General features: G+C 45.6%; 4 protein-coding genes across 5 annotated transcripts in view; 2 read left to right on the forward strand and 2 right to left on the reverse strand.

The window, feature by feature from the left end:
- Window positions 1-384: 384 nt before the first annotated feature.
- Window positions 385-3860, reverse strand: chmp3 (charged multivesicular body protein 3). The gene is made up of 6 exons (XM_084680998.1): window positions 3470-3860; window positions 2913-2973; window positions 2599-2778; window positions 2024-2145; window positions 1743-1857; window positions 385-1290 (listed from the first exon to the last, which is right to left on the reverse strand). Exons 1-6 carry the CDS (start codon window positions 3512-3514, stop codon window positions 1151-1153), a joined length of 663 nt encoding a protein of 220 aa, XP_084537124.1. The 5' UTR covers window positions 3515-3860; the 3' UTR covers window positions 385-1150.
- On the forward strand, window positions 2702-14437 carry hspa4l (heat shock protein 4 like). 2 transcript variants are annotated; one of them, XM_084680985.1, is made up of 19 exons: window positions 2702-2795; window positions 6048-6105; window positions 6194-6334; window positions 6987-7109; window positions 7350-7449; window positions 7582-7715; window positions 7825-8069; window positions 8181-8257; window positions 8352-8503; window positions 8709-8815; window positions 8928-9061; window positions 9557-9753; window positions 11027-11101; window positions 11257-11394; window positions 12035-12160; window positions 12316-12423; window positions 12714-12833; window positions 13208-13369; window positions 13501-14437. In XM_084680985.1, the coding sequence occupies exons 1-19, from the start codon at window positions 2791-2793 to the stop codon at window positions 13672-13674; spliced, it is 2376 nt and encodes a 791-aa protein (XP_084537111.1). In that variant the 5' UTR covers window positions 2702-2790; the 3' UTR covers window positions 13675-14437. The 2 variants fall into 2 exon arrangements, with proteins under 2 accessions (XP_084537111.1, XP_084537102.1); XM_084680976.1 differs by lacking the exon at window positions 2702-2795 and adding an exon at window positions 4239-4896.
- A 117-nt stretch (window positions 14438-14554) lies between these two features.
- On the forward strand, window positions 14555-21822 carry plk4 (polo-like kinase 4 (Drosophila)). The gene is made up of 15 exons (XM_084681011.1): window positions 14555-14758; window positions 15493-15588; window positions 16053-16148; window positions 16372-16486; window positions 16815-17784; window positions 17868-17959; window positions 18062-18408; window positions 18519-18623; window positions 18740-18842; window positions 19528-19677; window positions 20310-20538; window positions 20696-20798; window positions 20903-21046; window positions 21177-21283; window positions 21405-21822. Exons 1-15 carry the CDS (start codon window positions 14729-14731, stop codon window positions 21547-21549), a joined length of 2832 nt encoding a protein of 943 aa, XP_084537137.1. The 5' UTR covers window positions 14555-14728; the 3' UTR covers window positions 21550-21822.
- A 328-nt stretch (window positions 21823-22150) lies between these two features.
- itpk1b (inositol-tetrakisphosphate 1-kinase b) overlaps window positions 22151-25304 on the reverse strand; it is a 30452-nt gene continuing 27298 nt past the window's right edge. Inside the window, exons 10-11 of the mRNA XM_084681023.1 lie at window positions 25109-25271; window positions 22151-24644 (exon numbers count right to left, since the gene is read on the reverse strand). Of these exons, the coding sequence (XP_084537149.1) occupies window positions 24352-24644; window positions 25109-25271 (456 nt within the window). The 3' untranslated portion in view covers window positions 22151-24351. The remainder of the gene's footprint in view (window positions 24645-25108; window positions 25272-25304) is intronic.

The following is a 25304-nucleotide window of genomic DNA, read 5'->3' on the forward strand; positions in this document are numbered from 1 at the left end:
ACTATCAGAACAGTAATTAAATAAACGAAAACATATAATGTAAATTAATTCAAACGTGTCACCCGGTCAACCTTCAGTGCCGCGTGCAGCTCTGGTAACCTACATAGGCATAAAAGAAATTGGAATGAGGCAGATTTAAATTACATTTTACAAAGGCTTCTGAGGGAGGATTTTGGCTAACGGAAAGCTAATACCCCTTTGAAAGAACCCCAGGAGAATGATCTAACTGCTTCATTCTTCTATTAGTCTTCAAGGTTTTCACATGATGTCCCATCCCCAAAAGGGAACAATGATTGTAAAGTGATCCGTTTCAATACCATCCTGCTGATCGCATTCTAATCGTCCAACAGTCCCTTGAAGACAGAAGGGGCTAAGGAACAAAGCTATATCCATCCTCAAAAGTTTATTTTCATAATTTCCAACCCACATACAAAACAATGTATACACACAAAGAAACATTACATAAGGTCTGACATAAGTATAGCAAATATTTTGATTGAACCATCCCCTTCTAAATATGTCCAGTGGACATTTTTAGGACAAAACACTTTAATAGGCAGAATTTCAATGTAAAAACGTTAGAGGTGCATGCATTACTCTGACAAACACACTTTTGTATGTGAGACAGACAACATATAACAAAGACACATATGTACTGTACATAGACAAACTGCCAAAGATGAAAATATATCTCTTTTTAGTTCTAGTGTTTCAGACACAAAGAATTCAGGAATTACTTTGCTCATTTTAAGTGTGTTGACCACATTTGAGTGTAATTACATCACAGATCATGAAATCCTAAATGATATCTGAGTCGATGACAACAGCAAACAGAGAGAGCAGAAGGGGGCGCATCGTTAACTCATTAAAAGCAAGACACATTTTTGTTTTCTGCATTCCAAGCTTTGGATAAAACAAAGATGTTCCTTGTTAAGGCCAACTGTCCCAACATTCTGGTTTTTTATTTTTATTTTTTTATCAAACTCAGCTCTAAACATGGCATTGCCTCGTCTCAGTCTGAGTTTTATCCAAAATAATAATATTTGGAAGAGGGAGAGCATAATGTGCGAAACCCCCCAGGTACACCACACCGATAATGTCTTTGTACATCCTTGGGCGGACAGAAGGACAGAGGAGAGAAGAGGACTTCCTAACTCCTCAAGGCTGCTAATCTAGACTGCATCTCTTCAATGTCCTCCTCTGACTCTTCATCCGAGGCTGCGGCGGCTCCGGCTGGTTCCATTTCAGGCAGGGCGTCTGTGACTTTGCTGGGCGCTTTGCCAAGGGCACCTGCAACACAATAAACCACCAGGGGTCAATGTTTCCTTTCCCCTTCTTTGCAGAACGTGAAATAGAAAGTAAACTTCTGCAGTTCACTCCTACACAATGTTGTTTTAAAACGTGTTTAAAGTACATTTTACTTTCTCTTATTTTACAAGGGATTATTTGCTCGCAATACTAGTTTGACAAGTATTGCTTTACAGCAGACATTTACATTTAGTCATTTAACAGACGCTCTTATCCAGAGCGACTAATGGTAAGTACAGGGACATTCCCGAGGCAAGTAGGCAAGTGACACACTTGGACACAAGGACACAACGTCATTTTGCACAGCCAGGAATCGAACCGGCAGCCTTCTGATTAATAGCCCGATTCCCTAACTGCTCAGCCATCTGACCCCCAGACGTTCATCATCAACCGGCATAACATGCTGCTTTCATAAATGAAGGGGCTCTTATTACCGGCTGTGATCTCATAGAGGATCTTGTCAACTTCGGCCTCCGCTGCTTCCTCCATCTCCTCCTCATCCTCCATGCCCTCAAACGTGTCTTCCAGCATCTCCTCTATGATGCCGGCCTACAAACACAAACCAGCACAGCAACAAAACAGTCGGCAAGAATCGACAAAAAAAAAATGACGCTGTGAATAAGTATTTCCTCAAATGGATTTTTACAGAGAGTTAGGCAAGATCAATGAATAAACCGGGGGCTTTTAATACACGATTAAAAAGCGAGATCCTAACCTTCATCATCTCTTTGGACAGTTCCCTCATGGTGGCCTGTATCTCGGGGATCTTGACGAGGTTCTGCATGGCTTTCATCACCTCCGTGCTCTTCTGGAGGGCTCCTGCCACGCGCAACACAGCTAAAGAAACGCAGCATGAGACCTCTTCAAATTATGAACACCATAGCATTTGAATCTATCAGCGATGTATCATAAACACGTACATTCTACAACCATTCCCGACCTTTCCCATTTTGCGGCCTACTTGCATAGCTCAAATACTTTTTACAAACTTTTAGGGGCATCATTGATGAAGACTCTACTATACTCTTGTACTCTGCTCTGCTTTAATCAATGTGGTTTTAGTTCTCTGTTCTCCTTTCACTGTGTGTGAAAAAAGAAAAGTTGAAGAATAAAAAAAAGTTTTGAAGGGTTGAAAAAATATTTTTCAGAATAAAGGTTTTGGGGTTTTTACGGTGTATGCGGAAAACGAAAAGTTTCACAAAAGTATAAAACAGACTCTCCTGGTCCTCACACACAATACCATCATAAACAACTAAAGCAATTGGATCAGTTTCCTTCTATCGTACTCACATAGCTGGTTCTTCATACTGAGAAGTACAGAGTTCATTTGGGCTTTCGAAGCGTAAAGCTTGCTGACGGCACGTTTGGACTGTATCATCTCTTTAGCAAGGATCACACATACATCCCTCTGGCCTTTTTTAGCAGCATCCTTGATCGATCTCTTGACCTTCTCTTCTTCTCTCTGAATGTCTGCAACACAACATGGGGTAACATGATATGATTTATATAACAGCCAAAATGTCTACCGTTGAACATTTTGACCAAGTGTGATTTCAGAAAATGTACTCATAGTTTGGGAAAACTGAGTGTTGTCTTCTGCTCACCTCGAATCTGTCTGTCAATCACTCTCATCTCCTTTCGGATTTTGAGAGACCATTCATTTATCTGGAATGACACGTTTGTTTAGCACTGGTAAACTGCGAAAGAGGCCTATAAATAAAGCAGCCCGTAACCCTTAAATAACGTGTAATATGTAAAAGTACGTCAAGAAGATGGCTAGTTATCGTCAATGCGGGCAACGTTACAAAATGGAAACAATCGTTCTAAGACTACCACTAGGGTCAAGTTGATTGTTTACATTTCAAGACAACTGATTTTAGCTAGATAGCTAACGGTAGTTGGACACATGTTAACAGGCGGGCTAACGCTATATTTCTATGAACACAAGACTGACCGAAGCTTTTTAAACACTCGTTGACATTTAAAAAACATACTATTAAAAGAAGTGACATCTAACCCTATCTTAATATCCAATGGCTAGCTAACTTGCTAGGCTAGCTTCATCAGCAACAGTTTGGGTAGAGCTAACTAGCTAGCTTGTTAAGCTAGACAAATACCTCACGATAGCACCACCACAAACTACAAGATACCTTTATCTTACCAAGTCTTTCGGTGGCTTTTCGTGTGTTCTCCCAAACAGTCCCATTTTAAGTTCGTTAACGTTAGCTAACCTAGCAGAGCAGACAAGCTAGACAACTGCACTTCAATGACTTCCTGATTCCCAGATCGAGTCCCTACTGAAGCATGATACTAGCAGAAAGTGGGGCGTATTCCATTGTAGAAAATTGTTCCTCCTCGCTTACAAAGTTATCTGAAATGTTTGGGGTTGGGCGATGCAAGACATGCTCCTCCGATCCGTGCATTAACTAGCTATAGCCCATACTTTTAGACGCCCTATGAACAAATAATTTCCTTGTGTTTATCTCCAAATTATCATGTGAAGACACACAAACGAGCACACGAAAAGGAAACAATGTTCATAAATGGAACGTGCCCAACACTCCAAGTTTAACCACTGTTTCGTCTTTCTCTCCACCACTATATTCATCACAGATGCTGCTCTGAGTTTTTCTGCAATCAGAACTAGACTATTAGCGGGAGCAGATTAATTATTCGTTATAAATAATAATATCAAGTTGGTATCTACATAGTTTCCAGACTAGTCAGAATATAACTCATCCAAATACGCAGAATTGTCTACAAATCGGGTAAATAGCCTACTCTGGAAATTTAGTATTTAATGGGTTAAACTTCCATAGCATGTTTTCTGTTCTCTGGTTTGTAGCCAACTGTTAACAGTATTTCGTGTTTAGTTTAGCATACTTCAGGCAAATCGACTACAGCGCAAGCCTGTGATCATGGCCCTTTTCAAGCTGCGTTCTGCATGCGTTGCAAATGTAGCCGAGCTGTGGATGAGGTCATTGTAGGTAAAGGATGCTCAACACCATCCGGCCACCACTGTCATTCACCCGTGACGTAAAAAAACAGGGTCTCTTTCTAGAACTTTTCGATTTAGTATTATAGATTGGCTGTCGCACCAATCATACTAACCATGGGTTCCCCTTAACCAATTACAGATAGCAAAGGGCGGGGTTTAAAGCATTCCAGACTTCTCCATACAGTTGCGCATGTTTGTTAGGATAGCCGGTTGATAGGCGACTGTAGCTTCAGAGGCGCACAGCGTTCTGTGGACATCCTCGCGCACTGGGATTAGGTCGAATGAGTTGGCTATATACAGCACGCTTTACATAACAGCTAGTAATTCCGTTAGCTCACTCTACGCTGACTCTGTGTAAACATTTGATTCAAAATAAGAACCACGCAAACGGTTATTTGCATTGTGGAATCTACGTTTTTTTTTTTTCCATCATTGAAAGGTGTCAAGTGTCGTTACGGAAAATAACTGAAGCCTGCACTCATAATGTCAGTTGTGGGTATTGATGTGGGTTTCCAAAATTGTTACATCGCTGTTGCCAGGAGCGGCGGCATTGAAACAATCGCCAATGACTACAGTGACAGATGTACACCGTAAGTATATCATTGACATCACAGTGACTGCGACTTCGTTACGCAATGTGTGCATCTGTGAGCGCTCTATACTGATGGCGTAGGTATGGACCAGTCCAGTCCAATGTGTCGACCATGGACATGTTTATGATTTATAAATGAATTGTATAGCCTGCTTGGTTATAGTATTTCATTTTCCATCTCTCTCTGTTAGTCGACGTCATAAAGTAATCCAATATACCCAGTTAGAAATGCATTTATTGCCATAACATAGTAGTAGATAATTGGCGATAGGGAGTTAATTTTTTATAAACCTACAATATTTATTTTCATATTTCACGGTGTGATGACGTCCTGTCTAAAGTGAACCATGATATTTATTAGAAAAAATATGTAGGCAACATAGACACACGTTTCCGTTTGTATTGTAGCCTATGCGATGATCATCGCATATAGCTCGAGCCTGTATGCGTGTTGCGCATCGTGCGTTTTTGAGTTTTCTGTCTGCTAAGCCAGCAGTTTTTATGAATCAACTTAGTTTACTGGTATCCACAATATTTTTGAGGTGTTACATATGGTTAATTGTACCCTATAGTTCAACATTTCAAAACAAATACATATAATGCAGTGAAGAGTAATACAAGTTGTTGAGGAACCTAACAATATAGCAAAATGCAGTGGTATATATTTGTTGGTATGTACAGAACGTCAATATCAGCAATGTCAACGGGAACTGCACTGTATACTCTATAATCTCTTGATTCCTACATAAACTGGAGGGTGATTGTCAAATGGCTGAGGAGGGGAAGATTGTAGATGAGAGAAACCTGTCAGTTCCCACTGATGGAGAGGATCTTGAGTCTTGGTAACTCTAAGAAACACACAGGAAACCGGTTCAGAAAGTGTGGCAAGTCATTGAGTTTGAAAAGTGGTGTTTAATTTGCAGATCCACTTACTTTTTGAAGGTGAACTGTTCTGTCTTACTGCCCTAGTTTATAACTCTCCCACAGAATCCCTTGTGAAATTAACTAGCTAATAATCTACATCTTTTAACCCTCATTTCCTGAACTGACAACCTTGTTTTTTACCACTCTACATTACTGTCTGAAATCTGTCACAGTCATTGCTGTTTCACCTCTATGGTTGATATTTTGTTTGTTGTTTTCATTAAGGGCTTGTGTGTCTTTGGGTTCTAAAAACCGTATCATCGGAAATGCAGCCAAGGGTCAGGTTAGATGAACTTAAATATTTTTTTCCCCATTTAACTTTTTTGTTTGTTTTCGAGAACAGATGACAACCATTCTTTCTTTTGTTTCAGATCATAACAAACTTCAAAAATACTGTACATGGTTTCAAAAAGTTTCATGGAAGAACATTTGACGACCCATTTGTCCAGGGGGAGAAATCCAAACTGCCGTACACCTTACACAAGCTGGCAAGTGGCAACACTGGGATCAAGGTAGCACCATCGTACCCTTTCAAATGCTTTTTTTCCACTGTACCGGGCCCCTCTATTATCCATCTCTGTTGTGTTCCTTCATTGAATGACACTGCACACATACTAAGTCATTGTTGCTATCATTGCTATTTGCCCTGCTGTTTCCAAACAAGCTACAAACCACTGTTTTGCACCAGAATCAAAAGATAAATCAAAAACAATCTGACTCCTTCAGAATCAGAATCAAAATCAAGTTTTATTTGCCATGTAGGTTTGCACAAACACGTCATTTACTTTGGCCAGAAGGTGCAAACAATAAACATATAAACATATACGGATCTTCTATCTAAAAGTATAAAAGTACAGTAGTCTAACTAAGCCTGTGAACTAACAATCTAAAAAATGAAACAATTTAAAATGTAAATGATAAAATATAAATAATATATATATAAAAATACGAATATGAATGGTCAATAGTGCAAATAAGGTGGCTTATGCGTAGTGCAACAGGTGTCGGATGGACTAATAATAGATAATGGTTAAATGTCAGTGGGAGTCTTTGGCCTTGTTGAAGAGGCTAGTAGCGGATGCTCTTTTGGCTGTGTGTGCTTCGGATTGATTTTGAATAACTGAAACTGTATCCTGCACCTAACCCGGGGCCTCTGTTTTAAAGGTGCGCTACCTGGATGAGGACAAGGTGTTCACTGTTGAGCAGGTCACAGGGATGCTCTTGACCAAGCTGAAGGAAACATCTGAAAGCGCTCTGAAGAAACCAGTGGTGGACTGTGTCATCTCTGTAAGCCACGACGAAATGCCACCCTCATCTAAAAAAAACAAGATGCCAAAAATATTCAATCCTCCGTTTGAGGACCAATTTCTGTAGACAGAATCACAGTAGTGATGTGTTAAACACACACACACACACACACACACACACACACATACACACACAGCATGTCTCTATATAAAGTTGTTTCAGAACCCCTGGTGAGTTGAGGATGTTTTTCAATCATCTAACAAGAGCTATCATCCACAGGTCCCAAGTTTCTTCACAGACGCAGAGAGGAGGTCTGTGATGGACGCGAGCCAGATTGCAGGCTTGAACTGTTTGCGTCTTATCAACGACACCACAGCAGGTCAGCCATTCTGTCCTATCAATGTCCTTTATTTGTGAAAGTCCAACCGTTGTCATGCAGGTTCATACGAAGGTAAGCCTGTATTTCAACACATTTTCAGTTTTCTAACACTTTTGTTGACTGGGTCGACAGTGGCTTTGGCTTATGGGATCTATAAGCAAGACCTTCCCGCTCCAGAAGAGAAACCCAGAAACGTGGTGTTTGTGGACATTGGACACTCATCCTACCAGGTGTCTGTCACCGCCTTCAACAAAGGCAAACTGAAGGTAAGTCTCATACTAATCCTCAAAACATCCTATAAAGAGATCCATAACGATCACACAACTGCATTGCCTGTACCTGTGCGTGAACCAGTACCTCTGCTGAACCACCCAGGTCCTGGCCACATCTTTTGATCCCTACCTGGGTGGGCGTAACTTCGACGAGGTGATGGTGGACTACTTCTGTGAGGACTTCAAGGCCAGATATAAGCTGAACGTGAGGGAGAACCCCCGAGCTCTGCTGAGACTGTACCAGGAATGTGAGAAACTCAAGAAGCTGATGAGCGCTAACTCCTCAGACCTGCCTCTTAACATCGAGTGCTTCATGAACGACATTGACGTGACCGGCAAGATGAATAGGTGCTTCAAGGATCGGTGTCTTTCCGTTTTATTTTTGGGTTTCTTCGTCATGGTGAAGTATTCATAATTTAATCTCAAATTTTTCTTTTCTTCCTTCCCTGTCGTGAACAGGGGCCATTTTGAAGAAATGGCTGCTCAACACTTGATGAGGGTGGAGGCACCATTGAAAGCAATCATCGAACAATCGAGTGTGTGTTTTAATGCTTCGTTAAACTTTTAATTTAGAGAACTGCTGCTGAAGGGAAAAGGTTGAAGGACAAATGTGCGTTTTTTTCGTTTCAGAGCTGAGCCGGGATGAGATCTACGCAGTGGAGGTTGTGGGAGGGGCCATCCGGACTCCGGCCATCAAGGACAGGATCTCTAAGTTCTTTGGCAAGGATCTCAGCACCACCCTGAATGCAGATGAGGCTGTAGCGAGGGGCTGTGCTCTGCAGGTACAGAACTAGCCAGCCCTCATAACCAGATGAGACACTCACATTTCACGCTCTGCACCTCTGTCACCATTAATTCTCTCCAGGTGTTTTTATTAGTAGTTCTCTATTTAACAAATAGGTTGTGTGTGTGTCTACGGTTCTGTCTGTGTCTACGTGTGTGTGTGCTGTTTTGTGTTGCGTGTGCATGATGTGTGTGTGTGTGTAGTGTGCTATTCTCTCCCCAGCGTTTAAAGTGCGAGAATTCTCCATCACTGATGTGGTTCCTTATTCCATTACTCTGCGCTGGAAATCTCCCTCAGAAGACGAAGTGGGGTGAGGGCCCAAATATACTTTTATTATTGAGCTGTATTTACTGAGAAAGTGCTTTCCTACTTCCTAGTTGACTATACGATACTTCTCTATTTGTCCCCCTCTGCTGTTACAGAGAATGTGAGGTATACAGCAAGAACCACGCTGCTCCCTTCTCCAAAGTGATCACCTTCCACAAGAAAGAGCCCTTCGACCTGGAAGCCTTCTACAGCTGCCCTCAAGAACTGCCTTACCCAGACACTAGGATAGGTAGACCTGCCTGATTATCATCTTTTTATGGCAGTTTAGCCAAACACTTATCTGTGCTTTGCCACTGAAATGGCGTATAGACTCTTTTCAAAGCCATTTGCAAGTAAGTCTGATGTATTCCCACCTGGTTATGTTCACCTGAGCCCCCTGTGCTCTCCCACCTGGACAGTAATTAAGGCTTAGTGTCCCAAGGAACAAGACATTATTAGAAGTCATTTTCAGAGCTTAGCCTTTACCTTTGTCTCAATGTTATGTGCTCGCCTGTGTGTGTGTGTGTGTGTGTGTGCGTACATGTGTTTCATACACGAGGGAGTGTTTCAGGTGGGATTTCCGTCAGGACAGGAAATCACCATGTAATCAGACCTCACCTTCTGTGCCCATTGTCTGGTCCTGATCCCCTCAGTGCCCGTCTGTAATTTAAGTGACTCCATCAGTGGTTAAAGAGACCGTACTCCGACCGGCTCTGTCTAAACGGCTCTGTCTCTGTGTTTCCAGGTCGCTTTTCAGTGCAGAACGTGGTGCCGCAGCCAGACGGAGATTCCTCCAAAGTAAAGGTCAAAGTTCGCGTCAACGTGCATGGCATCTTCAGTGTGTCGAGCGCCTCCCTGATTGAGAAGCAGAAGGGCGAAGCGGACGATGTCCAGATGGAGATGGAGCCTACCGTGCAGAACGAGGGCCGTCCAGAGGACCAGGTAAGAGCTGTGCAAGAATGGGGGGAGTCAGAAGGCTGAGCGGTTAGGGAATCGGGCTATTAATCAGAAGGTTGCCGCTTCGATTCCCGGCCATGCCAATTGACGTTGCGTCCCTGGGCAAGTCACTTCACCCTACTTGCCTCGGGGGGAATGTCCCTGTACTTACTTTAAGTCGCTCTGGATAAGAATGCCTGCTAAATGACTAAATCTGAATGTAAATGTAAGAAGGTCGCAGAGGAGAAACTGTTATTTAACGTTTCATCCCAGTCCAACATTCAACCCCTGCACTAGATGTAACTGGAAACCTCTGCTACTGTACATGATGGATGCAACCATCCCTGTCATACTGGAATCTGATCATTCCTTCCTGAGTTCCTTCCGTGTGATATCTAGCGCCCTTACGATTGCATGAATGTCCATCAGTATGTATTTCTGTCCACTCAAAGCTTTTTTTTTCTTCTATTTACGGCTATTGAAGCTGTACCCCTCTCCTCTCATTGAAGACGACATCTATAACTATATGGAGGAGGTTTGTGGTCACTGTGTGTGATTCCCCTGTCATAGTGTTCCTATCTTCAGGTGAAGGTCTATGCTGGTCTAACAATCCTCTGTTGATCTCAGTCAGCACAGGTTCTCTGTAGGATCTTTGTATCAGGCTTTATAGCATGTGTTACCAGGGGATACATGAAGCCGATGGAAAAGCTATTGTTTCATGTCTTCATAGCCTCTCCTTGGCAGACTCAATTTAACCTGTGCTGTGTCTGCTGTACAAATCATCTTCTAATGTACAATAAGTTTAAGTTTATGTTGTACTCAAAGTGATCATTTCATTTTTATTCAAAACATTGATCCCATTTAACATATACGTATCATTTATATATAAAGTTAGATGAAGAGGTGTGCACCTTGAATCAAACTCTTTTAGGATTTTTAATCGATGTGGAGCTGTGCTTAAATTCATCTACACTGAACCCAAAACAAGAGCTGGTATGGTCTCAAATCAGTGACATCATGTTCCATAAAAATCCAAATCAGATCAGAATTTTACTGTTTGAATTTGACCAACCTGAATTTCAGAACCTTGAATTTGTATTTATTGTTACATTTAAACAGGTGAATTCAAAACCAACACATTTGGTGGGGTTTGAATTTCAATATAAAGTATTCAATGCCTTTTAAAATTAAAAACATTTCACTGATTTGCTTCCATAGCTGGCTTACAGTGAGAGTTTTGAGTGGATTGTGTGTCTGTAAGAGTGTTCTTGTGTCTCAGATGAAAATGCAGGTAGACCAGGAGTCTCAGAACCTGGGAGAACAGCAGAATGAGGACGCCAGTTGCAGCAACAAGGTCAGTTCAGTTTCATCACAAACGACTGCAAACAAACACACTTAAACCTTACAGTCTGACACTGACACCTCCGCCAGGTGTTTCTGTCAAACACGAACACAAACAGATCAAACACAAGGAGCCTTATTTGATTTTTTTCTAATCGCCTTACCCAGGAAGGGTCTCAGCCACAGGAGGTAGCGGCAGGGGGAAGCAAGCTGAAGGTCAAGGTGAAAAGTGTCGATCTCCCCATCCTGGCCAACACTACAAGACAACTGGACAGAGACATGCTCAACGACTTTGTCGAGTTTGAGGTGAGTCGCACTCTGACCCCTGCCACCCCTCTGAACACCTGAGTCATGGTGATCCTTTGGTTCAAGGTAATCAGCATTCCAATTCGACTAGGGAAAGCAAAGTGAATGTCGTTCAATTAGTCTTAAAAGTTCATCTGTTATGGTTTCTGTAAGACAGGTAATCCATATGTCTGTCAGTATCCTTGAATGCAACTATCAATAGTGTCCTCTGTTCCTCTAGTGTTACTGGTTAGTATCCTTGTTAATTGAGTCAGGCATCTGTTATTTTCAGATTTAGGTTTGACCCATCTTTCAGACACACTTCTGACTGACTCACACAGAAGATGTTTCTCTGAATGTCCTACATACAGAAGTGAATGGCTTCCTTCCATTTAAGCCATCTGGGAGTTGTTATGAAAAAAAGACTGCGTCAATGAGGCACCAGCAGCAGCGGTCCCAGCACATTGCCAACCACGGACATATGATGTGGTGCGGTTGGCGCCCTCTGCTGGTAGTGCGGGAGAGCTAATTAATGGATGCACTTCGAGAAATGCCGCCCCCCTCTTCATGCCGCCCTAGGCGACTGCCTATGTCACCAAGGACCGGCCCTGGGCACCACTACGTGTCTCACTCTCTCTCTATCTGCCTCTTGGTCTCTCAGGGCCAGATGATCATCCAGGACAAGCTGGAGAAAGAAAGGAACGATGCTAAGAATGCCGTGGAAGAGTACGTGTATGACCTGCGGGACAAACTGTGTAGCATCTATGAAAAGTACATCAGTGAGGAGGTAAATATCACTGGGATCAGTTGTTTAGTATATGTAACATTTAGCTACTTTTTTTTGTTTTTGTTTCAGATTGGTATAAATATCTGTATCACTTGTCAACTATTTTTAGTTGTGAATACTGATGCGCGATTTGGATTTCCCACCTTCCAAACCAGGACAGCAGCCGGCTCACACTGATGCTGGAAGACATGGAGAACTGGCTGTACGAGGAGGGAGAAGACCAGGCCAAACAGGTCTACGTAGACAAGCTGGAAGAGCTCAAGGTGTGTGATGTCCGTTTACAGTCAGCACATTCTATTTCCAGAATTCCGCAGGAACTGTTAAAGTAGAGGAGTGCTTTAAAAAAAAAAAAAAAAAAAGGGCAAACACACAGAACAGTTTTCAGTAGCAAAAGGTTCAATCCATTACGCTGTCAAACAACTGCCTGGAGTGCCGCCTACCCCTGACTGATTTGTTTTCCCCCTCCATGCCCGGCTGAGGGAATTCACATTGATTTTTGTCTTGGCAGAAATGCTAACGTTGGTCGAATCCTTTTGCTTGTTGGTCTCTCCAGAGGTTTGGCCAGCCCATTCAGGACAGACACAGAGAGCAGGTGGACAGGCCCAGGGCATTTGAGGAGCTGGGCAAAAAGCTACAACTATACATGAAAGCTGTGGAGGGTTACAAGCAGAAGGTAATTCAATGTTTTTAGTTATTGGTATTTTGGCGTAGTAGCATTGTATCGACAAAAGTTTGACCAAAAGATTAGAGTTAAGGAAGGTTTTGTATTAGCCCCTTTCCGACAACCTTTCTGTATGAAATTAACCCTTGCTCCATTGGGATCGTTTTAATTACTTACCTTTTTAGTATCCAGTACACTCCTCCATCCTTGTTTAGATCTGCCAGTCCCCTGGAACCTGTGCACACTCAAGAACTGATTAGGTTAATGCCAGTACTTTGACATTGAGCAATGTCAGTGTTTATTTTATCAAACAATAGATTTGACTTACCATCAATCAAACTCATATTCGACCATCAATCTTTAAAATAACTTTTCCCCCCCGCAAGGATGAGCGTTATCAGCATCTGAACGGAGATGAGATGAGCTATGTGGAGAAAAGTGTGAACGACATCATGGGCTGGATGAACAGCAAGATGAACGCCCAGAGCAAGCTCACCATCGCCCAGGATCCTATAGTCAAAGTAGCAGACATAATTTCCAAAATACAGGTGAGTGTGTCAATGACTCAACCCCTAGTCTATTTGTCATTCACTGGTGGCACAGGATCGCTACGAATCTTTAAAAACGAGTAACATTGCCTGTGTTGACCCTATTCCCAACTCCTAACCCTTTTCCTCAGGAACTGGAAGATGTGTGCCATCCAGTGATCAACAGGCCGAAGCCCAAAGTTGAAGACGCCCCCGAGGACAGCGATAAGAGTAACGGAGCCCATAACGGGCCAGCCAGGCCAGGAGCAGAGGCCAAGGGTACCCAGCAGACGAAGCCTCTCTCTGGGGAGATGGAGGTGGACTGAGTCCCTCTCCGCCGCACAACCAAGCTCCATTTGACATCCCTCTAGCTGTCATAACACCATTTAGAGTCATGGCCTCCCCTTACAAACATGCTGTTAGAATCCTGAGACCATTTTTCCTTGTCAACCAACCAAGCCACAGGCGGTTTGTGAATTCTGTTTAAAGTGTAAAACCGTGTTTTTTTTTAAAGTTTCTTTTGATTTTCTTTTTACATTTCCTTGTGTTAAACGGTGTGCTTCATAACTTTATGGGCCAGTTACTCTCCGAGGGATTGAACACGTGAACTAAAACTGTCAAATAATATAATTAAATAGATTGAACAATGCTTGTCCTCCTTACAATACAGGTATGTGTTTGCAATTTGAGTCCCATCAACATCAGATCACTGAAATGAAACTTCACGCATACACCTTGTAGTGGAATATGAGTAGAATTCCTGTTTGAACAATTGCTATGACTGATGATATTATTAGCTAAATATGTATACGATACATATTATATATATATTTGTATTCAATATATGGGTTTGAAAGGATGTCTATGTTTAGAACCTGTACATATTATTTTAGTAATTTAAACTGACCCGTGCATAAACAGTAGTATATGCAAAGTGGCACATTCCTAGTGGTGAAATGGCAATGCTTGATATCCCATCTGTTGGTGGCAACTTACAGTTATGGGCAGCCTATTTCCTTTTCTTGTTTTCATGCATTCCCATATTTAAGTTGTGGGATTTAAAGATGGCAAATAATAAACTCATCTTCAAGACAAACTTTCTTTGTGAAGTCAATGCTTTTGTAATGCTTGAGAAAGGCTCCACGCTCAAAGTAGGAGGGGCCCGCTTTCGATTGTTGCCATATGACGTATACCGTGACGCCCCCACGAGGGTAACGGGCGGATATTTTCAAAATGGAAGAAATGTCAAAGTTTTGGAGGGGAACGAAAGAACAACTTTCATTGGTTTTATGTAAAGTTATTCTCGACTGCGCATACATGGAACTAAGCGATATTTATTAACCAATTTTTTATGTATATTGTGGACAAATAAAGAACAAGATGAGTGTTTCAATCGGCGATAAAATTGAGGTAAGTTGGGTTTGGAAAGCAAGCTAACACAATAGCTAGTGTGGCTAACTAGCTATCTTATTTACTAGGTTGCCTTCGCGTTAACCAGCAGGTACAGATATCTACGTTTTTTCCCAAAAGCTATTGCTAGTTTGGCCATGTTACGATATAAGCTTTTAATTGTTTGCAACTATAAATACGATGTAGTCGCAAGCTTGTTAACCATGTTTTGATTCCTGCTGAGCAGTACTGTAAGCGCGCTCCGCGGTCAAACTCTTCCCCTGAGACTCGAGATGTTGCATCGGTTATTTGTTGCTTGGGAACAGACTTCATTAGCGGGAGGAGGACCGGGATAATTAAAGGTCTTGGTTACCGTGTGTCAGCGTCATATGTAGATGGCTTGTTTGGCAGTTATTGTGTGGCAAGCCAGATTGTACCTTAACTACACACAAAAAACCTCACCAAGCAGTCTAATCACTCACAGAGTAGTAGGCTAGCTACTGCAAGCAACATGACACTTCCGTCTGGGAAAATGTTTGACAAAGTTTTTCAATATTTTTTTAATAATCTCACAAGTAAATGTAAAGATAAAAATGAAGCGAGAATGTCACCCTCAGCAGATGAGCATCGGATTGAGGTATCTAACATTTTACCCTCTTCCGTTTCCTCTCGAAACTGTTTTTTGGTTTTACAGTAGACCTGTTTTGGGAGATGTATTGTTTTCTAAGATTGATGGTTATTTCTTTCATTTTTAGGATTTCAAAGTTCTCACCCTTCTTGGAAAGGGCTCTTTTGCATGTGTTTACCGGGCAAAATCTGTTAACACTGGTCTGGAGGTAGCCATCAAAATGGTAAGAAATACTGTCTTTCTATATCCTGTCAATCTCATTGTGCATTATTGTGGGTGTATAATATAGTCTTTGTCTACATGGAAAGGAAATTGCTTACAATTGTACATGATGATCTTGAGTCCAAGTTGTGAATAATGTTAAAGCTTCACGCAGCAGGGATCATTAACAGTATCATTCAGATGACAAAGCTGAAATAAGTTATTATTATCTGGGAACTTAATACTTAAACTTATCTAAAAGACAATAAACTTGTACACACATCGTTTCTCGGTGTGCCTCCTCCAGCTGAGCAGATGCTTTCCCCCTCCCTAGGGCTTTCCTGGTCTCCCCTGAATTGGCAGTCGTTTGTGTCTCTGGGTACCTCTTCCCTCCTCGCTGTAGAGAACAGATTGGCAGATAACCACAAGACTGAATGCACATATGGACACGGTGTAATTATCTCTTTTATTTTTCCACCGGTGCAGATTGACAAGAAGGCCATGCAGAAAGCTGGGATGGTGCAGCGCGTGATTAACGAGGTGGAGATCCAGTGTCGACTGAAGCATCCGTCCATTCTGGAGGTGAGTGTGCTTCGCCTCCCTGTTTGTTATAATATCATATTATCTTTCAAAGGAGTAGGAAGCTAAACTGACTATAATATAGATCATATTATCTTTTAAAGGAGTAGGAAGCTAAACTGACTATAATATAGATCTTATTATTATCTTTATTATTATCATATTAGTAGGAAGCTGAACTCTGTGTGTATAATTGTTCAGACTTTCCAATTCTTCTCCTCTGTAGCTTTACAACTACTTTGAAGACAGCAACTATGTGTACTTGGTGTTGGAGATGTGTCACAATGGAGAAATGAGCCGCTTTCTAAAAGACAGGACTGTGCCCTTTTCAGAGGACGAAGGTAAGCCAATGAAGGATTTGTAATTTTTCATGTATTCTTCATGGAAATGCTGTATGCCACGCAAAATAATGAAGTTGATGATACTTCATGGTCAGCCATCGGCATCCTTGTGTAACTTACATTTACATTGAGTTATTTAGCAGACGCCCTTATCCAGAGCGACTTACAGTAAGTACAGGGACATTCCCCCCGTAGGGTGAAGTGCCTTGCCCAAGGACACAACGTCATTTGACACGGCCGGGAATCGAACCAACAACCTTCTGATTAATAGTCCGACTCCCTAACCGCTCAGCCATCTGATCCCAACTTCCCGTTGTCTCTGTTCCAGCCAGGCACTTCATGCATCAGATAGTGAAAGGCATGCTGTACCTGCACACACACGGGATCATGCACCGAGACCTGACCCTGTCCAACCTCCTGCTGACCAGCACCCTGAACATCAAGATCGGAGACTTTGGCTTGGCCACCCAGCTGAAACTCCCCAGCGAGAAGCACTTCACCATGTGCGGCACCCCCAATTACATCTCCCCGGAGGTGGCCACGCGCAGCGCCCACGGCCTGGAGTCGGACGTCTGGTCCCTGGGCTGCATGTTCTACGCCTTCCTCACGGGCCGGCCCCCGTTTGACACAGACACGGTCAAGCGCACCCTGAACAAGGTGGTCCTGGGCCAGTATGACATGCCCGGCCACCTGTCCCCCGAGGCCCAGAACCTGATCTCCCAGCTGCTGCAGCGGGACCCCGCCCAGCGGCCCAGCCTGTCAACCGTGCTGGATCACCCCTTCATGACCCACAGCCTGCTGGCCAGGACCAAGGAGCTGAGCCTGGGGGAGGAAGGCTCCATGGACAGTGGCATCGCCACCATCTCCACCGGCTGCACCTCCTCCACGTCCGGCAGCAGCAACCGCCTCCAGAGGAAGGCTGGGCACGTGGTGGCCTCGGCCCTGCCCAACCGCATGACCCCCCTCCCGGCCATGTCCCGCTCTCCCAGCAGCGCCTGCTTCGAAGGGGAGGAGAGCTGGCAGCAGCCCTGCCACAGAGCCCCCAGGGCGGGCAGGAGCGCGGCTGCCCAGGGGCTGGAGAGCAGCCAGCCCCAGTCTCGCTACCTACGCAGGGCCCACTCGTCAGAGCGCTCTTGCTCCTCACCCATCCAAGGCCCGGGCGTGGCCCAGGCGGAGCTGGAGAGGTGCCACTCAGAGGAGACTCTGGCTGGGGGAGGGAGGCTGGCTTTCCCCCAGTCCTCTGGCTACAAGCAGCATAGGAGACCCCAACCATCTCCCCCTGTCAAGCAGACATCCAAGTAAGTCACCACAGCTTCTACTACCCTCCCATGTCTCTCAGACCAACTCAGTACTGACCGGAACTTGCATCTGTGTTTCTCAGCTCGGGGTGTTCGTTCTCCGCACAAATGGCGCGTCAACAAAGTCTGCAGGCGGTGGACTCGGAGGGGCTTCCTAACTGGTTCAGTAAAGAAGGTATGCCAGCGAAGCAGAGGAGGAAGACCAGGTATTAATGACATTGGGGCCGTTGTCAGACAAGCCTCTAAAACACGGCTCGTTTCTCGTCTCGTTTCCCAGGGTCGTGTCCGAGGCAGCCCACAGACGGCAGCTCTCACAGCAGCTCCGGAAGCTTCCACAGCAGCAGGGAGCCTCTGGGGGTGCACAACTCCTGGTGTGACCACCCCGCTGGCCGAGGGCCTGGGTCTGGGTCTGGCCTCGACCTCCACCCCCGAGCTCCCCTGCCTGAGGCCTACAGGGAGAACCTGGTCGGTGGAGACCTTCAGAGCGGTCCTGGGGGGGAGCTAGGGGGGCTGTCAAGGAGCTCTTCCAGCATGGAGGACAAGAAGAAGTCCTTGAGAAATGTGCAGCCTCCCCTGTGTGCCTGGAGACTAAAACCCATCAGGCAGAAAACTAAGAACGCCGTGGTAAGACTGAGCGTCATGTTCCGCGGCTCGTCACACCCCTGCCTCCTATCCACCATGCTGCTGCGGTCAGTGAAAGAGCTGCTTGTCAGGTCTGTCCCTTGTTGTCGTAGGTGAGCATCCTGGATTCAGGAGAGGTGTGCATGGAGCTTCTGAAGGGTCAAGGCAGCCAGGAGAGGGTCAAGGAAGTCCTCAGGATCTCCTGCGACGGTCTGACGGTGAGCCACACAGACACGGAACGTCCGTCAGTGTTGCCGAGCAACCGCTCCAAAAAAAAAAAAAAGACAACAAAGCTCTCAAGTGAATGTTGACATCCTGAATCCTTCCCCCGCAGGTGACCATCTATCAGCCCAACGAGGGGAAGGGTTTCCCCGTGCTCGACCGGCCGCCCGCTCCCCCGGAGGACATCCTGATCTGCAGCTACGAGGATCTCCCAGGTAGGCTGGCACACGGACGCATCGCAGACTGACTCTCACACAGACTGACTCTTACACAGACTGACTCTCACACAGACTGACTCTCACACAGACTAACTCTTACCCAGACTGACTCTTACCCAGACTGACTCTTACCCAGACTGACTCACACAGACTGACTCTTACCCAGACTGACTCACACAGACTGACTCACACAGACTGACTCGCACCCAGACTGACTCGCACCCAGACTGACTCGCACAGACTGACTCTTACCCAGACTGACTCACACAGACTGACTCTTACCCAGACTGACTCACACAGACTGACTCGCACCCAGACTGACTCGCACCCAGACTGACTCGCACCCAGACTGACTCTTACCCAGACTGACTCTTACCCAGACTGACTCTTACACAGACTGACTCGCACCCAGACTGACTCGCACCCAGACTGACTCGCACCCAGACTGACTCTTACACAGACTGACTCTTACACAGACTGACTCTTACACAGACTGACTCGCACCCAGACTGACTCGCACCCAGACTGACTCGCACCCAGACTGACTCGCACCCAGACTGACTCGCACCCAGACTGACTCGCACCCAGACTGACTCGCACCCAGACTGACTCTTACACTGACTGACTCACATCGAGTCAGCCGTGCCGTTCTCTGATCCGTCTTGTGCTTTCTCGTCTCCAGAGAAGTACTGGAAGAAGTACCAGTATGCCTCCAAGTTCATCCAGCTGGTGAAGACCAAGACTCCCAAGGTGACCCTGTACACCAGGTATGCCAAGTGCATGCTGATGGAGAACTCTCCCACGGCCGACCTGGAGGTGTGCTTCTACGATGGTGAGATCTGCTCTACACATCCTGCGCTACACATCCTGCTCTACACATCCTGCTCTACACATCCTGCTCTACACATCCTGCGCTACACATCCTGCGCTACACATCCTGCTCTACACATCCTGCGCTACACATCCTGCGCTACACATCCTGCGCTACACATCCTGCGCTACACATCCTGCGCTACACATCCTGCTCTACACATCCTGCGCTACACATCCTGCTCTACACATCCTGCTCTACACATCCTGCTCTACACATCCTGCGCTACACATCCTGCGCTACACATCCTGCTCTACACATCCTGCGCTACACATCCTGCTCTACACATCCTGCGCTACACATCCTGCGCTCCACATCCTGCGCTACACATCCTGCTCTACACATCCTGCTCTACACATCCTGCGCTACACATCCTGCTCTACACATCCTGCTCTACACATCCTGCGCTACACATCCTGCGCTACACATCCTGCGCTACACATCCTCATTCAACAGTTATTTTCATGTTTATCATGTTGAAAATGACAACAAACAGACTAACACAAAAAAATAAAAATACAGAACAATATCTACAAGTCTATATTCCTGTGCCCGGTGCCGTCAACAACAGATCCTTCTGTGTTTCTCCACAGGAGCCAAGACCCACAAGACGTCTGAGCTGGTGCGTGTGGTGGAGCGCAGCGGCAAGTCCCTGACGGTGAAGGGGGAGCTGGGTGTGGGCGGGCTGAGCCCCGAGACCAGGCTGTACCTGGAGCTGGCACGCGAGGGCCACAGCCTCTGCCTGGCCCTGGAGGCAGCCATCACCGCAGAGGAGCAGCGCAGCGCTCGAAGCACTCCCTTCTTCCCCATCACCATCGGCAGGTGAGGCCCTGAGAGACGCCCTGAGTAAAGATGGAGGAAGAAGAGTTTGGTGATCCTGCTCCTGGGTGATTTGCCCTCAGTAGAAATGGAGGAAGCAGAGTTAACTGATGCTGCTCTGCTGCAGTTGACTCAAACTGTCCATGTGTTTCTGTTCTAGGAGGCCGGTCAACCCAGACACTCCCAGCCCCACAACGCTGTCCTCCCAGCCGACCCCCCCTGAGGTGCCCTCGCCCCCCCAGGCCCCCCACATCACTCCCTCGGTACGTTTCCCAAGGGTCCGCTAGAGACCGGAATGATTTCGATTTATAATCAGAATAAAACTGACCATTTTTGTGACATGTTGTTTTGTTCCTCCAATCCCCAGATGATCTCATACGATGGCTCTGATTTCACCACAGCCAGCCTGGCTAAAAAACGCTCCCCTCTGCTGGTCAAACCAGAACACACAGCCAGTACGGGGAAGGTTGTCAAGTCTGTTTTTGTACCTAACATCGGCTGGGCCTCGCAGGTAAACAATTTAAACAATCTAAAATCTGGTTTTCTAACCTGTAATACAGCGTTTCGTTAACGATTCGAAAGGAATCCCGGTTTGTGTCGTCATGTTTCTGAGGGTAGTTCTGTGTGTGTTGCGCTGGCAGTTGACCAGTGGAGAGGTGTGGGTGCAGTTCAACGATGGATCCCAGCTGGTGGTGCAGGCGGGGGTTTCCTGCATCACCTACACGTCTCCTGAGGGGCGCACCACCAGGTACCAGCCCGCAGCAGGGACCCCACCCTCACAGCCACGCGTGTTAACACAGCTGCACCATCTTCCTGCTGTCTTAAGACAGCAGCTGTCCACTTCCTGAGCTGCTTCCTGTGTTCCTCAGGTACAAGGAGAACGAGAGATTGCCAGAGCACGTGAAGGAGAAGCTGCACTGTCTCTCCACCATTCTGGAGCTGTTAGCCAATCCAGCTTCACAGATGGGGTTGTCGGCCAATCCGCCTTCACAGCGCTTACAGACACCTAAATAACACCTGTCATCTCCACTCAGCCTGGCTCAGAGCAGAGCGCTACATGACTGGTTTAGCTCAGGTGTGCTTGTAAATAGAAACCTTTTTACCTGTACAGATAAAGATTATGAAAAGATATATATTTTATACATGTGCCCATGTTTTTTTGTAAAAAAAAAAAAAAAAAACGTGTTTTGTAATGTTTTACATTTTGTTTTTCTAATTGTAACCACTATGAAATGTCAGATGGATAAACGCTTGAGCAATAAACATCTGCGGGCTGGGTAGCATTCAGTTGAACTTTGTCATTGTCTCAGTCACACACTCCTCAGTATCACCACACACCTTTTCTAGCAGTAACAAGTCAGTGACAGCTAACGTTTTAAAAAGTCGCTCTACTCACCAACTCAACCTTTTTTGTTTATTACGCCCAGTTGGTATAGCCATTTAATAAAAAAGTCACAAAAATCTGGATTTGATTTCTCATCACAGAACCGATACAAAACATCGACATATATGCGTACGTATGCATATTTGTATATTATATACTGTATACATAAACATACTATGAACACATCCAAGTAAACATTCAGTTGGAAACACAGAGCACAATGACAGTCTGGGCTGGAGACAGGACCGGGTAGAGGTCTCATTTATTTCCCATTTAGAAGCACGATGAATAACACAATGCAGAACACAGTATAGTTAACAGTATAGAGACGTAGGTATTTCCACAACACACTGGACATGGCTGGGTTAGTATCCTCTGCATGGACCCTGCAGCTCCATGGGTATCCACCCTGACGGCTGGAGGACTTGTGGACCTCCGCAGGGGGGCGCGTGGACTCTCAGGCCTGAGTATCAACTCTCAGGTCCCACAGGGCTGCAGGTGAGATAGATACCCTGTTTGCACAACCTCCGGGTCGCTGGAGACCTTTCAGACCACTTGACCTTCTGGTGGGCCGGCGCAGCCGACGATAAAGCTAGCCTGATCCCTCTGGGAGAAGAGAGAAGACGCAGGACTGCAAATACCAGCCGACATGCAGTGGCTGCTCTAACCCTTGTCCTGTGCACATCTAGGCACACAAAGGCTACTCCGTCCTGTAACAGTTCTGTAGATGGTTTACCCATTCAACCGGACTCTCCAATTCACTCTTTCCCCGACATAAATCCACCGTTTGTTCAAATAATCACTCGCTGTTTATATAAAAAATCACTTTTCCCATAAAATCTCAATAAAATAAATTGTTGCTCTTAGTAGACGTAAGGACGAAGACATTAACAAAATAGAAGTAAAAAAGGATATCTCACAGTGAACATTGGGAACAAGAATTAGGATTTTCCCACCTCTAATTCTAAATCTGTGATACCTCGAAGCACACAATGACAGCAGGAGAGTAAGATGTTTACAGCTTGTTGAATTTCTGCTGTTAACCAGTTAGAAGATTAGCAGTTGTCATTAAGGGCTCGACCAGTACCAGCTGTCTAACTGCAACTGGAATGTTCATGAGACTGAACAAAACAACTGAATCTCATTTCATGGTAACAAAAATAATTATTTATGTTGATTACGTCGACTATACAAATACTTGTAGTGGAAAAAGATCATTTTTTTAACAATATTAATTAACCACACTGTATTTATAAAGGCCCAGTTTTGATTCGACAGAGAGATAAAGAGACAGGTGTTCCCCTAGCAGAGTGTAGTCATCAACGGTATAGAACAGTCACGTGTTTGAGAAGCGTACTTTAACACAAGGCATTGCTCTATGGACAATGGCAATCTACATTACTTTGTAGAATGTTTTCTAATCTAAACCCAATGAAACCTGTCCGTTCTCTTTTTGTACGGGTCAGGATGTTGTTTTGTCATTTCTTTACTTCCTTTAAGCATTGGAATACTGAAAATTCTTATTTGAAATCAGATGAGAAATGGAATATGATCGTGCTGTGCCAGCTGGGAGCCGCAGCATGCCTCACTCACACCTCCCAACCCGTCACAGGCCCAGAAACATCACGTCAAGTCAACAGAACTTGGTTTCAAGATCGTGGAGGTACACATCTCTAGACTATAAAACGTAAGAGGACGGGTCGTGCGTAGCCGTGAGTCTTCAGTTTGGCCCAGACCCGCACCAGCCGTGCACACACAGTGTCCTTACTTAAGATGGCACACGGGAAGGTAAACAGTGATGACATTCCATCTTATCCAACATAACCATGAGTTCTAGTCATCCTGACAACTTTATAAGCTCATTTGCTCCTGCATGAGAGCAGCGATCGCCCACATGCCAGATGCTGCACACCTCCTCTCTGTTTCAGATGGAGCCCAGAGGGATTATATTACAATGCACACACACCTGTGGTTGTTGGGCAAGGTTGTGAGAATGTGTGTGTGTGTGTGTGTCCGCGTGTGTGTGTGTGTAAACGTGTGTGTGTGTGTGTGTGTGCGGTACAGGGAAGTGAAGCAGCCAGTGTCCTGGCGTCTTCTCTCCTCCCTCCTCCTGTGGACCTTTCAGCCTTGTTTGATTTCACACACAAACAAAATCAGCAATTAAGCAGAGTTCCCAGAAGTTCACATGACAGTACTGTAAGTCTTATTAAAACGAAACCGAAAAGTACAAAAAAAGGCAGAGAGAAAATAAAATGATCCAACACCCAATCACCATCATCATCAATATCTACATAGGAAAGTTGTTTTTTTGATTACAGATATATTATAATTAATTAATATCATAATTATTATGACTATTATTCATTAATATTGTCACCGATGTCATGTGTTCTGGTGTGGGGACAGAATGTGGAGGGGGCTGAACAGGGCCGTCACTGGGAGGAAGCTTTGGTGGCTATTGTGGAGACACAGTGCTGCTGGAAGTTGGGGGACATGGCTGAGTTGCAGCCCAGTCTCTGACGAGGCCCCTTCAGACCTCCATCCCCCTCCACGATCCAGGGGCTGCCGCCAGCCTCCTTGCCCAGCACGCTGCAGCAGGCCGGGGGGGAGGGCGCCGGGCTGGGGGCCTGCGTGGGGGCCGGGGGGGCGTCGGTGGCGTGGGCCTGGAGGACGGTGGTGATGTGGGTCAGGAGGTCGTTGAAGAACTCGGAGACGCCCTCGTAACCTAGACGCAGCACAGGGACAGGGATCAAGCTTGCTGCGGAACATCTCCCTTCAAGAGAAACCCTTCCTCCCCTCGGCTGTGTGATGTCACACATGCGACCAGCTCCAGGGATCTGGCTCGGCTGTTTTCAGATCCGGCTCTCGAGGGAGAACCAAGAGAGGAGACAGAATGAGCTCACAGCATTTTGCCTCACACTCCCAACTGTCGGGAGGGAGTTGCGTGTCGCAACCCGTTACCATGGCGACGGCCCCAATCCAAGGAGATGCTCCCTAACCCTCGATGATTCTGAGAGCTCGACTCTCAGGGCTGGGAAGAAGAAACACGCCAACCTCTAAACACCCCCCCCCCTCCCTCCTCCATCCTGACAGAAACACACTAACGCTGCCCGGCGTGTTAGTGAGGGCTCATGTCTACCGCTGGTCTGTCACCCCGTCACCCTGTCCCCATGGAGACGGACAGCCTACCTGGGAATGCGTTGATGTCGATGACGGCGTGCTGGCCCGTCTGGTTGTTGATGATGACGTCGATGCCAAACAAGGACACGCCCAGCGCCTGGCGCAGGGAGCGGGACAGCTCCCTGATGACGTCATCGCTAGGAGGCTGGGACACGCCCTCCACGTTGTCTCTCTGGGGTGACGGACACACAGACACACGGACTCG

This window comes from Hypomesus nipponensis, chromosome 3, assembly GCF_054491055.1.
Source record: "Hypomesus nipponensis isolate SF chromosome 3, ASM5449105v1, whole genome shotgun sequence".
NCBI lineage: Eukaryota > Metazoa > Chordata > Actinopteri > Osmeriformes > Osmeridae > Hypomesus > Hypomesus nipponensis.